The sequence below is a fragment of the Vidua chalybeata genome, chromosome 5 (genome assembly GCF_026979565.1).
Source record: "Vidua chalybeata isolate OUT-0048 chromosome 5, bVidCha1 merged haplotype, whole genome shotgun sequence".
NCBI classification, from domain to species: Eukaryota; Metazoa; Chordata; class Aves; order Passeriformes; family Viduidae; genus Vidua; species Vidua chalybeata.
In genome coordinates, this window is record NC_071534.1 from 72,234,730 (window position 1) to 72,249,006 (window position 14,277).

The following is a 14,277-nucleotide window of genomic DNA, read 5'->3' on the forward strand; positions in this document are numbered from 1 at the left end:
TGTCCTCCCCGTGTCCCCACGCTCGTGTCCCCTCCCGGATCCTGCTCCTTCTCCCCGGCTGTCAGCCCGCACTGCTGGCAGACCCCTCATTAACATACGCTTCGCATATATTTGCATACACAGTGCCTATTTCCCTCTCCACGTGACGCGCGGGGATCTCCGCGGTGGGCGGGAACACCGGAGCGCCTTCGCGGGATTTGATTGGCTGCACCCTCTGTCATTCATTAATGGGCGGGCCCGTGCGCCCCGAGCCTCGCCCCTGAATCAGCTCTCTGTCAATGAGGGGGCGTGGCTTAGGTAGGCGTGGCCAATGTAGGGACCTGATCGGGAGTGGGCGGGGCCAGTCCCGGGCGGGGCGGGGCCAGTCCCGGGGCGGGGCGGGGCTGCTCGCATGGCGCCGGGCGCGCCCCGCCGCACGCCGGGACCCCCCGGTGCCCCCCGCGCCCCCCCGGTGCCGCCGGTGCCCCCGCCCCGCCCCGGGAGGAAGAACCGAAGGAGGTACCGGGACTCCCCCTGCCCTGGCACCCGCCGGGGGACGACCCCGCAATGCCGCCGCGCGGGGGCGGCGGTACCGCTGTGTCCCCGGCGGTTGCCGCTGCCGGGATGTCCCCGGGGGACGGGGGGGACTCGGGGGCCCCGACGGGCTTGGGCCACTATCGTCCCGTTTAGCTTGCAGATCTCGGGGGTTTAATGTTGGTTTTCGCCCCGATCCCGCTGCGACCGCTGGGAAGGGGAGCGGGGCTTTCTCGAGGGGAGCGCAGATCCCGGGGCAGTGTTCGAAGGGAGGAGCAGATTCCCACTGGATCCAGGGTGGTGGTGGGGGAGTAGAGCCCCGTGGATTGCCGGGGGAAGAGAAGATCAGATCCCGGTGTATTCCCAGGGAAAGACACTCAGATCCCCGTGAGCAGGGGGTAGGAGCGGAGCCCCGTGAGTCCCCGGGGTAGAGGAGCGGGTGGATTCCCGGCTGGATCACTGCTCTGCAGCTTATCCCACCGCAGTGCCTGCTCTCGCCCTGTCCGTGCTTCTCCCGGGATGCCAGCTGATCCCAAGGGACAGCTGCAGCCTGTGTGAGTCTGGCCGCAGGCCAGTGCCTGATCCCAGATGGGGAAAGGCAGCAAAGCCACCAGTTATGGGGTGCTAAAGGAATATTTCCCCCAGGATCCCACCCTGGTGTCTGCTCAGGCCTCACTGGGGGTTTCCCCAGAGTGGGATCCTGGGGGTGTGAGTGGCAGCATCGAGCATCTCGGCTGGGATCCTGGGAAACGGGAACTTTGGTCACGGGGACAAAATGGGGGAAAACCTCAGGGTTTGGGTCATCCTGCAGTTGCTCCTTCCACCCCAAACCGGTGCTAATGCCGTCACATTCCTGGGCACGCTGCTGCTCCGTTGGGCTGGGGTTTCCTCCCAGCCTGGTACAATTCACCCTCTGCACTTGGTACTTTTCTGGAAAGAGAAACCGGAATAAATCTCCGGATCACCTCGAGGCTGTGGCCATGAGAGGGAGCCTCGGAACTGCCCACGCCGGAGCTGCTCCGGGTGGTGTTGGATGGGATTCCCTGGAGCTGGGCTGCTGCTTTCCCGGCCAGCCGCTGCTCTGGGTACCATCCCCACGGACTGGGTTTTGGGGCTACTTCAGGCAGGTTTGGGCCATAGAGGGAGAGCCTGTGGAAACAGCTCCAGTGCTGTCTCCTCCCTCATTTGGTGGCTGTGGAGCTGGGATGTGCTGCCAAGGAGCTGCCTGGGATGCCAGATCTGTTCCGGGGTGGAGGTCCATCCCCTCAGTGGGTCAGCTCTCCGGCTCTGACACTCCCTGTTCCCCACGGCAGCTCCGAGTGGACGATCCAGCGGAAGCTGCGGGAATTCTTTGCCGTCCCGCGGTGCCTGGTCAGCGTGTTCAGCCTCTTCCTGGTGGAGCTGATCCGCTTCCTTGGCGAGGCCGTGGTCCAGGTGAGCCGCCCCGTTCCCGCAGAGCCACGGCCGGGGCAGCTGCTGAGGATGTCAGAGTCCTTCAGTACTGGGAGAAGGACCCTCCATTTCCCACGGTTGCACATTTCCTCTCCCATAGTGGAATTTTTGTGTCTCAGCCCCTGTTTGGTGACTCCTGCTGGCAAGTATCCCTCAAACACAGGATTTCATCCCAAATCCAGGCGCTGGTGGTCGGTGTCCTGACAGCCATCGGCGACCACGTCCTGAAGCCCTTCCTGGCGGCGGCGTTTCACAGCCTCCTGCAGCCGCTCCTGCTCTTCCTGCTGAAGGTGCTGGGTGCTGTCCGGGACCTGACGGATCCTGTGCTGGACGTGGTGGCCCGGGTGTGCTCCCAGCTGGCCGTGCTGCTCCGCGCCGTCCGGCTGGTGGAGATCCGCCTGCGCCCCGACCTGCGGGCTGGCCCTGGCGACGGCGGCGGATGAGGACAGGCTGTGGGTGGTCAGATAAGACAAGGAAGAAGAATTCCTGGGAATTGCAGAAGAGCGGGATCAGCTGCGGCCCAGGAGGCACCGTTGTCTCCACGTGTGTCCAGGCAGGGGGCAGCACATGGTGTGCTGGGAGGGTGGTTTGGATCTTCTAGTTCTGCAAATATCTCCTTAACTTAATTAAATTCCAATTTTATCCATTGGAGCATTGCTCCAGTGAGGTGTTTTTCCTCTTCCTGCCTGGAAAACTGGGCTTCTCACTGAGTAGGATTTCCCTGTGCAGTCTATTGCCACCAGATGGGCTCCGCAGCTGGGGTGGTGCCCAGGGCCTGAGCCTCAAGCACTGCTGGGAGGAGACAGCTTCTGCCAGCTTCCAGCTCTCTGGAACGGTCTCCAGAGCCAGTGGTATGGGACAGACTGGGATTCGGGGGCAATCAAAAAATAGGGATCACAATATAACAGAATAACCACCTCTGTGTTCCTAACAACTGGTTCTGGCGCACGGTTTGGGTCGCGTATTCCTGTCGGGATGAGGCGGCCAAGGAGCCAAACGGCGGCAGCAGAGCTCTGGGCGTGTTTTACAAACACTTGGAGGGGTCAGGGCCAGGACTGAGCTGTGTTTTGGGGCTCCCCCCGCCCCCAGCCTCAGCTCTCTCTGCCCTTTCGCCGTTCCAACAACGCTGCCTCCTGGGAGCGTCTCCCCCGGCTGGCGCAATCCCCGTGTTCCCGATGATTCCATGCCCAAAGCCCTTTGCTTTTTATGGGCAGGAGCAGCATGTTTGGAGCTTCCCAGGCTGTAAGATCATCCGCGGGCCAGCGCCGGGGCCGGAGCGCTCCTGCTGGGGGCCAGGCTCACCGGGCTATTTGGGGGGTGCTGAGTTCACGGAGCCGTGACGGGATGTTCCCTGGGCGCTGCGAGGGGCCGGGAGCTGGGAGCCAGCCCCGAGGAGCTCTCCGGGCTTGGGTGACCAAGGGCAGCGTGGGAATGGGTGCCGAGAGCTGCCGGGCAGCGGGAAGTGGGCAGGCTCTCGGGGACGGGCAGGGCCGCACGTGGGCACAAACAGGAGCCGGGCACAGGGACCGAATCCAGGACGTCCTGCAGCAAAGGCTCCGTGCCAGGACAGCCACACGCAGGCTCTGGAGCTCCTCGGGACACCGGGGACACACGATTGTCCCTGGGAACTTCCACCCTTGCTGGGCTGCAGGCCTGGCCTGGCCACTGCTCCTGTGACCTTTCCCTGATGAAACAATCCCAAGAAGGGAAGGGCAGAATTGATGGGGGGTTTCTCATTGCATTGATTTAGCTGGCGAATCACTTTAATATTTGTAGTGGTTTTAATTAAATTTGGCTACTCCGGACCCAGGAATTCCCCGGTACAGTTTCTCCCTTTTGGCTCAAGCTCTCCCAATCAAAGGCCCAGTAGATGGAGAGAGCTGGGAAAATTCAATGCCCAGGATGAGGAGAGGCCGATGGTGTCATCTTTGACCTCCATCCGTCATCCTGCAGCGGGAGAGGAGGGCGGAGAAAGCCCCGGAGCTGGGAGCCGCCGCCTCCCCGCAGCCCCGTCCCGCCGCGGGAGCCGGGCAGCTCCAAACGCGGCGGAGCAGCCGCTTAGCCGCTTGGAATTCGGGCTGTGCATCCAGCGGGAGCGTGCGGCTCGGAGAAACCCACGGGATTTTGGGGTGCAAAGGGGGGGAGAGGGACGTCTGGCCCACCATCTCACCGGGAACAAAAAACCTCTTTTCTTCCTCAAAACACAGCCGAGGTTCCCGGAGCGCCGCCCGCGGCCGCCGCCCGGGGCCCACATGTGCCGGGGGACGGCGGCGTGTCCCGGGGCGGGCAGGACAACGCCGGGTGACCCGCGCGGGGACAGCGCCGTGCCGGGACAAGGACATTTCTGGGCTGGCGCTGCCGGCAGCCGGGCTGGCAGCTCCCCCGCATTGCTTCTCCCTGAGATCACGGCTCCGAGCGCTCGTCCCGGCTCCCAGCGCCCGTCCTGGGCACACGCGGCCGGCCCGAGCAGCGGCCATCCGCCGCTCCGGGCCGGTGCCGCTCCAGGGGCCGGGGCTCCGCGGTGCCCGGCCCGCCCCGGGGCAGCCCGGCCGAGGCCGGCCCGGAGCGGCCGGAGGAGGGGGCGCGGGCCCGGCTCCAGCCAGGAGCGGGAGCGGGGCCAGGAGATGAGCGCGGCCTCCTTGGTTCTTCCCTAAATAGCCGGCGGCGGGCAGGAGGATTAGCCGGGGCATTCCTCGGCCCGTCATCCTCCCACGGCCGCCTCGCCGCTGAGCTCCCCCGGCCTCGGGATTCCTGCTCCTCCCTCACGCCGCCCTTCCAAACCACCGCGGGGTCACCCGCAGCCGCCCGAGCCCGGCCGCGTTCGTCCCGTTTGGCAGCGGCCTTTGGGCTTTTCCCGGTGACGGCCCGGCTGGAGGAGCCCGGGCCCCTTCAGAGCCACTGCCCGTCCCGAGGGGACACGGCGGTGCCAGCCTGGGGACAGGGCCCGGGGACAGGGCCCAGGGACAGGGATGGGCCCGGGGACAGTGTCTGGGGACAGAGCCCAGGCAGCACTGTATGGGCCCAGCTCTGCTCTGGGTTTATGGGATGGGCCCAGCTCTGCTCTGGGTTTATGGGATGGGCCCAGCTCTGCTCTGGGTTCTATGGGATGGGCCCAGCTCTGGTGGGGTCTATGGATGGGAGTGCTCTGGGTCTGCTCTGGGTCTATGGGATTTGGCTCAGCTCTGGGGTGGGTCTATGGGATTGGCTCAGCTCTGGGGTGGGTTCTATGGATGGGCCCAGCTCTGCTCTGGGTTCTATGGGATGGGCCCAGCTCTGCTCTGGGTTCTATGGGATGGGCCCAGCTCTGCTCTGGGTTCTATGGGATTTGGCCCAGCTCTGCTCTGGGTTTATGGGGGCCCAGCTCTGCTCTGGGTTCTATGGGATGGGCCCAGCTCTGCTCTGGGTTCTATGGGATGGGCCCAGCTCTGCTCTGGTTCTATGGGATGGGCCCAGCTCTGCTCTGGGTTCTATGGGATGGGCCCAGCTCTGCTCTGGGTTCTATGGGATGGGCCAGCTCTGCTCTGGGTTCCATGGGATGGGCCCAGCTCTGCTCTGGGTTCTATGGGATGGGCCCAGCTCTGCTCTGGGTTCCATGGGATGGGCCCAGCTCTGCTCTGGGTTCCATGGGATGGGCCCAGCTCTGCTCTGGGTTCTATGGGATGGGCCCAGCTCTGCTCTGGGTTCCATGGGATGGGCCCAGCTCTGCTCTGGGTTCTATGGGATTTGGCCCAGCTCTGGTGTGGGTTCTATGGGATGGGCCCAGCTCTGCTCTGGGATCTATGGGATTTGGCCCAGCCCAGCGGGGGCTCTGCTCTGGAGTGTGGGGCTGTGAGGGAATGCCCTGCCTGTGCCCGCAGTGGGTCCCACAGAGGGTCACACCAGGCACAAGAGCACTGGGATGGAATGATGTGGAATGAACCGTTGGAAGAAGCTGGGAACGGCTCAGGGGTTTGGTTTCCTGACACCACCTTCCTTCCCATGGGCTGAGGGAAACTGAAGCAGATCATGAGTCAGCCTTTCCCATCGGGATGCACCTCTCAGGCGGCCTCCTTGATGGAGGTTCTGCATTCCAGCTTCTCCATCCCTGGTTCTCTTTCCCTTCCGTGCAAATTCTCCCACTGCAGGTCCATGTGCTGGACCTGGACTATGCACACCCTGATCCAAACCCTCCCAGATTGCTAAAACATTTCCATATATACTCTTTTTCCCACATTTCAAGCACAGATTCCCCGTCCTCTCCTCACAGATGCTCTGGGACCTCCAGGAGCTGTTCTCATATCCCCTGTGTTTTGTCTCTTCCCAGACCATCCCAGCTCTTCCCCTGGGGGTTTCTTAGGGAATTCACAGAGGTGCAGCCTGCCTGGAGTCTGTGTCCAGGGCCCGTGGTGGCTGTGGTGGGTGGAGGGGATTGATAACAGACAGACCAGTAAAATTCCCTCTCCTTTGCCCAAATACCGAGGCCATCCTCCCTGGAGCTTTGCTGGCCGGGGTGTGTGACAACGGGGCAAACATGGCTGCAGCCAAAAAGCTGGTTAATAAATAACATGCCTTCCTAAATTCTGGGATTTAGAAGTGTCTGAAGGTCCCATTAATAAATATCCAGCTGGGAAGTGTGTTAAAATCAGAATTTTTACCCAGTTTGGGATCTGCTCTCACCGACATTTGGGAGTGGGACAAGACCACTGGGGAGGGGAAATGTCTGTCAGTGCTGTCTGAGCAGAGAAACCCTAAATGTCCACAGTCTGGGCAAAACCAGCAGGTTTGGGGGACTGAGGAGGGCAAGACAAGAAAACAGGAATTGGGAGTGGCTTTTGCCTTATGCTAAATAGAGGGAGAGAAGAGGATCCAGCTGCAACATGTCAATGGCTTTAAAAGACTGAGAAACTGGAAGAACTAAAAAAAGAAACAATGGGAATGGTGCGAGGTGTGAAAAAAGGGGATTCGTGAGGGACTTGGAGCTCGGAATCCTTCAGCTCCTCCGGAACGGCAGGAAAAGGGATTTCCACGAGCACTTCCGTAAGGAAATGCAATAAATCACTTCCAGACCAGCAGAGAGCTCCGGCTCAGCTAACATGAGAAAAAGCAGCTGTGGAGTCAAAAGGTGGGTGGATCAAATGGGATTTGCTTCCCCAGGAACGGTCAGGCCAGGCTGTGGGGGAAGAGGTGACTCCTCCCCTGCCATGGGGAAAGCTGATGGAGAGCACAGGAAGAGTCTCCAATTCCCCTCAGCCCTCCTGGTGTTGGTGGGCATTGCTGGACCATGGCCAGGACTCCGGGAGCTGCTCCGTGTCCCTGGGATTGGGCACGAGTGTCCACCCCACAGCCTCCCGATGCCCAACTCCAAAATGTATTTTATTCAAAAAAACCCCTCACATTTCAACTTCCTAAAGCATTTTTGTTTTTAAAAAAACAAAATGACCCTCAAACCAATTTTTTTTTAATTTTAAAACCCCATCTAAACCCCCTTAACTTACATTTTAATAAAAATTTAAACATTTCAACCTTCCTGAGCCACCCTTTATTCAAAAAACCGTCTCAACCCCCGAGACGTATTTTGTTAATAAGATAAAAAATCTCATGCTTTACAGTGTCTGTTCCCCATATCTGGGACCATTTTGCTCTCAAGACTGTGTGATTCCAGCACCGAGGGAGATTTAACGAGGGGAAAAACACAGTGGGAGGTTTTCCAAGGAATTCTGGGCTGCGCTTTTTCAGCCCGTGACTTCACTTGTGGGGCCGTGTCCGAGTGTCAGTCCTGGCAGTGCTCCCGGCGGGGCCGAGGGTGGGAATTATCTCACTGACTGTAAATATCTGCGGGAGCCTCTGCCCGGCTCGGCTCCCTGGGACGGGAGAGCCGCAGCCCCAGGATGCTCCCGCTGCCCTAATTTAGGCATTTCTGCAGGATGGGATGAATCACGGCGCTGGAAGCGCTGGTTTCCCCACGGCGGCTCCGCGGGAGCTGGGCAGCCGCGGCCGCAGGGATGGTCCGGCGGGCTGGGCGCTGACCTCAGCCCGCTGATGTGTCACGGAGCAGAGGCAGCGCGGGGGAAATAGAGCCTGACGCTGCTGGGAGCCCGTAAAGCGGGATTTGGGTCCTGGGAGACATTCCCTGCCGATGGGGTCACACCTTGTGCAGGGAGCCTTGGACATCAGAGCGAGGTGTATTTATAGCCGGGCCGTCACTTCGGACGTGGAGCCCTGGGGCTATTTTGGGATCGATGTGGTCATGGCTTGGGGCACGTCTGGAGTGTGGCTGGGACCTGTGTGGAGAGAGGGGCCGGAATGTGTCCAGGGAACGGAGCTGGGAAGGGGCTGGAGCCCCAGGAGAGGCCGAGGGAGCTGGGAAGGGGCTGAGCCTGGAGCAAAGGAGGCTCAGGGGGGACCTTGTGGCTCTGCACAAGTCCCTGGCAGGAGGGGGCAGCCGGGGGGTCGGGCTGTGCTCCAGGGAACAGGGACAGGAGGAGAGGGAACGGCCTCAGGCTGGGCCAGGGGAGGCTCAGGATGGGTTTTGGGGAAATTCATTCCTGGAAAGGGCTGTGCAGTCCTGGATCAGGGCTGGAGTCCCCATCCCTGGAGGGATTCCAGAGCTGTGTGGATGTGGCATCTGGGGACAGGTCAGTGGTGGCCTTGGCAGTGCTGGGGAATCTCAGTGGTCATGGAGGCTTTTCCAACCAAAATCAGCTGGAAGCTGGCAAAAGTTATCCCAGTTTTCAAGATGGCCCAGAGGCACAAGCTGCAAGCATCAGGCCTGTTGGTGCCCTTACAACCTTGGAATGGATTCCTCTGGGAGTTATTGAGAAGGCTGCAGCCACCAGAGAACATCGTGATTGCCAAACCTCCTTACCTTGTACCACAAGGTCCTCCTGAGCTGATCCAGGGAAGCCAGAAAAAATAATTTTGCATCTCAGTAAAGCTTTCCCAGAATCTCAGAATCACTGAGCTTGGAAAAGCCCTCCCAGCCCATCCAGTCCAAGCTGTGCCTGACCCCAACCTGTCCCCAGCCCAGAGCCCTGAGTGCCACCTCCAGGAATTCCTTGGACACCTCCAGGAATGGGGGCTCCAAAGCTCCCTTGGGCAGCCCCTGCCGAGGCCTGACCCCCTTTCCATGGGGAAATTCCTGCTGATATCCAACCTCACCTCCCCTGGCCCAGCCTGAGGCCATTCCCTCTCCTCCTGTCCCTGTTCCCTGGAGCACAGCCCGACCCCCCCGGCTGTCCCCTCCTGCCAGGGACTTGTGCAGAGCCACAAGGTCCCCCCTGAGCCTCCTTTGCTCCAGGCTGAGCCCCTTCCCAGCTCCCTCGGCCTCTCCTGGGGCTCCGCAGCCTTAACATCTCCCTTGGGATGTTTCAGTTCTGTCTCTCTCCAGATCTTTCTGGACAAACTGCCCAGCCCAGCTGGATAAACACCTCAGAACCCAGGGAACAGCTGGAGCTGTGCCAGGGGAGGGATAGGATGGACATCAAGAAAGGCTCTTTTCCAAGGGTGCTGGGCACTGCCCAGGCTCCCCAGGGAATGGGCACGGCCCCAGAGCTCCAGGAGCGTTTGGACACTGCTGCCAGGGATGCCCAGGCTGGGATCACTGGTGATAGGAAAGGTGTTTCCAAACAATTCCACAGGTGAGGCTCTGGGTGCTGATGTCTTTGAAGTGGGGCTGAATGCCTGTGGCGGGTTTGTCCCAGAGCCCAGACACCCCGACCCCTGAAATGGACACGGGTCAGCACAAGGCCGAGCTGCTGGACTCTGGGGGAAGGTGCCAGGGCCAAGGGGGATGTGAGGCAGGCTCCACCTTCCCGGCACCTCAGCCACGGGGACGGGAGGAGGGAACGTTCAGCTGGGAGTTTGGGATGAAAGGAGGCTGCGCCCCCCGAAACCCCAAGAGAGAAAGCCCAGTGGGCTGTGCCCTGCTGGACACTCTGCCTTCACTTGAGCAGAGCTGCAGGACTGCTCCATGCCCTCTCTGACTGCTCCGTGTGCTCTGTGACTGCTCCGTGTGCTCCGTGTGCTCTGTGACTGCTCCGTGACTGCTCCGTGTGCTCCGTGACTGCTCCGTGACTGCTCCGTGACTGCTCTGCCTCCTCTGTGGACGCCGCTTTCCGCAGTGGGGTTTTCCCTGCGCTGGGGTCTGTGTAGGGCCGGTAGCTGGATTGGTGACCCCTGCGGGTCCAGCTCAGGGGGTCTCTGGGTGGGCTCCTGTCGCTCAGTCTGTGGCTCTGTGGCAGTCCGGGCCCTCCGCTGGGCCACGCTTACCCACTGGGAAAGGCTGGGAGTGACCAGGGGTGACCAGGCGGTGACCAGGCAGTGACCAGGGGGTGACCAGGCAGTGACCAGAGGTGACCGAGGGGTGACCAGAGGTGACCAGGCAGTAACCAGGCAGTGACCAGATGTGACCAGGCGGTGACCAGGGGGTGAGCAGAGGTGACCAGGCAGTGACCAGATGGTGACCAGGCAGTGACCAGGCAGTGACCAGGCGGTGACCAGGGGGTGACCAGGGGGTGACCAGGGGGTGACACTCAGCCCCACTGTCCCAGCCCCCCCTCGGCTTTCCCGCCTTTCCCACACACGTGACCCTGCCTTTCCCGCATGCGCGTGCGCAGTGCGGCGCGGTATGCCCCGGTGGGCGGGGCCAGCGGTCGGCGCGCGCCTGAGGACGTGGCGCTTTCCAGCCAATCAGCGCCCGCGTACCCGTCAGGGTGGGCGGGGCCGGAGGGAGCGGGGCCGGAGGAGGGCGCTGGGGGCGGGGCGCGAGGCGGGGGCGGGCAGAGGGGCGGAGTGGCGGCAGAACAGACCAATCGAAACGCGCATCGGCGCGGAGGAGGAGGCGTGGCTTGCCCGTGATTGGTGGGCGGGGAGGGCGCGCGGGGGGCCGTGCGGCGTGGCGCGGCGCCGACTTCCGGTGCGTGGAGCGGCGGCGGCAGCGGCGGCGGCGGCGGTGGGGACGGTGAGGGACGGGCAGGGACCGCGATGGGCACCGGGGCCGGGGCCGGGTTTTGGGGCGCGGGAAGCGGCGGGAGCGGCTCTGCGGGGTCGCTGCGCTGTGGCGGTAGCGCGGCGGCGGCAGCGCCGGGCCCGGTCTCCATGGGAACGGGCGGGAGCGGCGGCGCCGCCGCGTCCGCGACTCCTGCGGCCCGTCCCCCTGCGCGGTGCTGCGTCCCAGGGCCGCCCGTGAGCGGGCCCAGGGCGGCTGGGCTGGGCCGGTCGGGACCGCCGTTCCCGAGGACGGAGCCCCGTCCGCATCTCGCGACCCGGGCGGGACCGGCCCGGGGAATCCATCGGCATCCCCGGGGCGTGCGCCGGGAGAACGGGCTGTGGGACCCCCGGGACACCAGGATAACGGGCTCTGGGACCCCGCGGATAACGGGCTGTGGGACCCGCGGTGCTGCCCTGCACGGGGGCTCTGGCCCGGGGAGGTGCCGCCCCAAACCCGTGCTCCTGTCCCGCAGCTCTCAGTGCCCCCAGAACTCTGGGGCTGGTCTGGGCCGGGACCAGCCGGTTTCTACCCCGGGATTGGTTTTGGCTCCCGATGTCTCTCCACATCCATTCATCCTTCTCAGGGCCGGGATTCCCCTCACGCCTGCTGTGCCCCTGGGGTGGCACCGCGGGGTCCCAGTTAATTGTTCCCTGGCTGCTCCAATGGGATCCGTTCCCTAAAAAGCTGAAACGGAGGCTGATTCCCAAACCAGAACAAATTCTGTTGCCTGTGGGGGATTTTATGGGATCCTGTTGGCCTCCCACATGGGAAATGTGTGTCCGGAGGGGCTTCTTCCCATCAGTTTCCTCTAAATGTTACCACAGTTCCAAGCCCAGTGCAGGATCCTGAATTCCTCTGTCAGTATCCTAGCAAACCCAATGGGAACTCTGGGTTCCTCCATCAACAGCCCATCAAACCCACCTGAAATCCCGAGTTTCTCCATCAGTTTCCTTGGAATCTCAAGGTCCTCCATCAGTATCCCACCTAGCCCCTCTGGAATTCCGAGTTCCTCCCCAGCTGAGGGTCTGGACCCCCACATCTTCCCACCACTGGCTCCTGCTCCCGACTTCCCTGCAGTTCACCCAGAGACCCTTTACTGGGAGGGAAGGGATCCACTGCCAAAGGCAGTGTTGGGAGGAGAGGGGCTCTGCTTTCCCTCGGATTGGGATCCACAGGGAATCCAGGGCCCATCCCCTTGGTCAGCAGGAGCTGCTGATGATGCCAAGTTTTCCTGGAGAATTATTTATGGATAACCGTGGGTTTGTGGGTTTTGGTCTCTCTGATCACCTTTCCTGGCCCCCGGCACTGCCCGGAACCGGCTGGAGCTTGGATTGTCCCTCTTTGATCACTTCCAAGTGCCTCCCGGGCCCTGTGTGGACACTGGCAGATAAAATCGGGCTGTTTGACCCGTTCCAGGTCACTCTGTGCTCCAGGCTGGGCTGATCCTGGGATCAGCACGCAGCTGGGCAGGCCCTGGCCGCTGGGATGTGCCCAGGGGGGCAGGAGTCAGCTCCTGGGGACGGGGATATCCAGGGATACCAGGAGTCACCTCCTGGGGACAGGGATATCCAGGGATACCAGGAGTCAGCTCCTGGGGACAGGGATATCCAGGGATACCAGGAGTCAGCTCCTGGGGACAGGGATATCCTGGGATACCAGGAGTCAGCTCCTGGGGACAGGGATATCCAGGGATACCAGGAGTCAGCTCCTGGGGACAGGGATATCCAGGGATACCAGGAGTCAGCTCCTGGGGACAGGGATATCCCGGGGGAGCAGGAGTTGGCTCCTTGGGATGGGGATAGCCAGAGCTCCATGTACACCTGGCACTGGCTTTCCCTCCTGGAAGGTTTCTCCTCCTCAGAAACACTAAAAAAGTGACTTTTATTCTTCATAACGCAAATCCCCTCACCATGCCCCCTCCTTCCCCACTTCCAAGGAATTGAAGTTTGTGGATTTTCTGTGTCTGATAAATCCTCATTCAAAAAAAGGAAGGAAAGGGCTTTTCTGTGTCCTTTCCCCCATGTTCTGCCACCAGTGTCTTGGTTTGACACGGGACCAGTCCCAGGTCACTCCTGGTCATTCCTGGGTCACTCCTGGGGCAGAACTCCTTGGTGTGAGTTCAGGTTAAAGGGCTGAGGTTCAGGCTAAAGGGGAATACCTGGATTTTAAACCACAGACTTAAAGAGATACAGAATGGCAATACCTGGGTTTACATTTATATTTAAGAGCTCTGGATGGGGAAGACCTGGATGTAAATTTAAAGGGGTAAGGATGGGAAATATCTTGGGTTTAAATTTAGGTTAAAGCAATAAGGATGGGGAATGTATTGAATTAAATTTGCATTTAAGAGCTCTGGGTGGTGAATATCTGGATTAAATTTAGAGTGAAAGAGTTAAAATCATAAATATCTTGATTACAATTTAAGGCTAAATACATCAGGATGATGAATACCTGGAGTGAAATTTAAAGAGATCAGGGTGGGGAACACCCCGATCTATGATGGGATCTAAGTTGGGATCTCAGTGACAAGCATGGGGAGTACCTGAGTTTCTGTTGGGCTTTAAAGGGACGAGCCTCTGGAATGCTTCCAGAGGATCCCAGGCACATGTGGGTGGTTTGGTCAGGCGGGTCCCAGCGCGGGGGGATTGGGTCTGTGGGGGAGGATTCACCTGCAGTGGGTCTGGGGGAGCACCAGGGCTTGGGGGGGGAGAGCAGTGGGGTGTGTGCACGTCCTCCACATTCCTCGCATCTGGATCCACTTCCTTCCTTCCTTCCTTCCTTCCTTCCTTCCTTCCTTCCTTCCTTCCCGCCAGGACCCCTTTCCCCACCCCTGGATCCCTTCCCAGCCCAGCTGCCGCTCTGAGGGGCTCTGGGATGGGGTCGGGAGCAGCTCCGGGGAAACGGGACCTTGCCCACATGCACAGGGACTGGAAATTCCCTGTGCCCCGATAATCTCTGTTAATTAATCCCTCTGCCCCGATAATCTGTGTTAATTAGTTACTGTGCCCTGATAATCTGTGTTAATTTATCCCTGTGCCCTGATAATCCGTGTCAGTGAATCACTTTTGCCCAGATAACCCATATTAGTTCATTACAGTGCCCTGATAATTAGGATCAATTAATAAATCTGACCTAAGAATATGCAGGAATTCATCCTTTTCCCACATAATTTGCATTTATTAGTCATTTGTGCCCACACAAATCTGCACTAATTCTCCATTTTCCCGAATAATGTGCAGTAATTCCCCATTTTTCCCAGACAGTCTGCATTAAATCATCATCTTGCCCAGACAACTCGTATTTATCATTTCATCCAGATCACCTGGATTAATTGATCATTTCTG

At 60.5% G+C, this 14,277-nt stretch overlaps 1 protein-coding gene across 2 annotated transcripts in view; it reads left to right on the forward strand.

The window, feature by feature from the left end:
• Positions 1-7,022: 7,022 nt before the first annotated feature.
• The window catches only part of CALU (calumenin), an 18,233-nt gene continuing 10,978 nt past the window's right edge, over positions 7,023-14,277 (forward strand). The window contains exon 1 of one of the 2 annotated variants that reach the window (XM_053943888.1): positions 7,023-7,066. In XM_053943888.1, the coding sequence (XP_053799863.1) occupies positions 7,038-7,066 (29 nt within the window). In that variant the 5' untranslated portion in view covers positions 7,023-7,037. Of the gene's footprint in view, positions 7,067-10,826; positions 10,904-14,277 lie in introns of those variants that run through there. The other variant, XM_053943889.1, reaches the window with a different exon arrangement.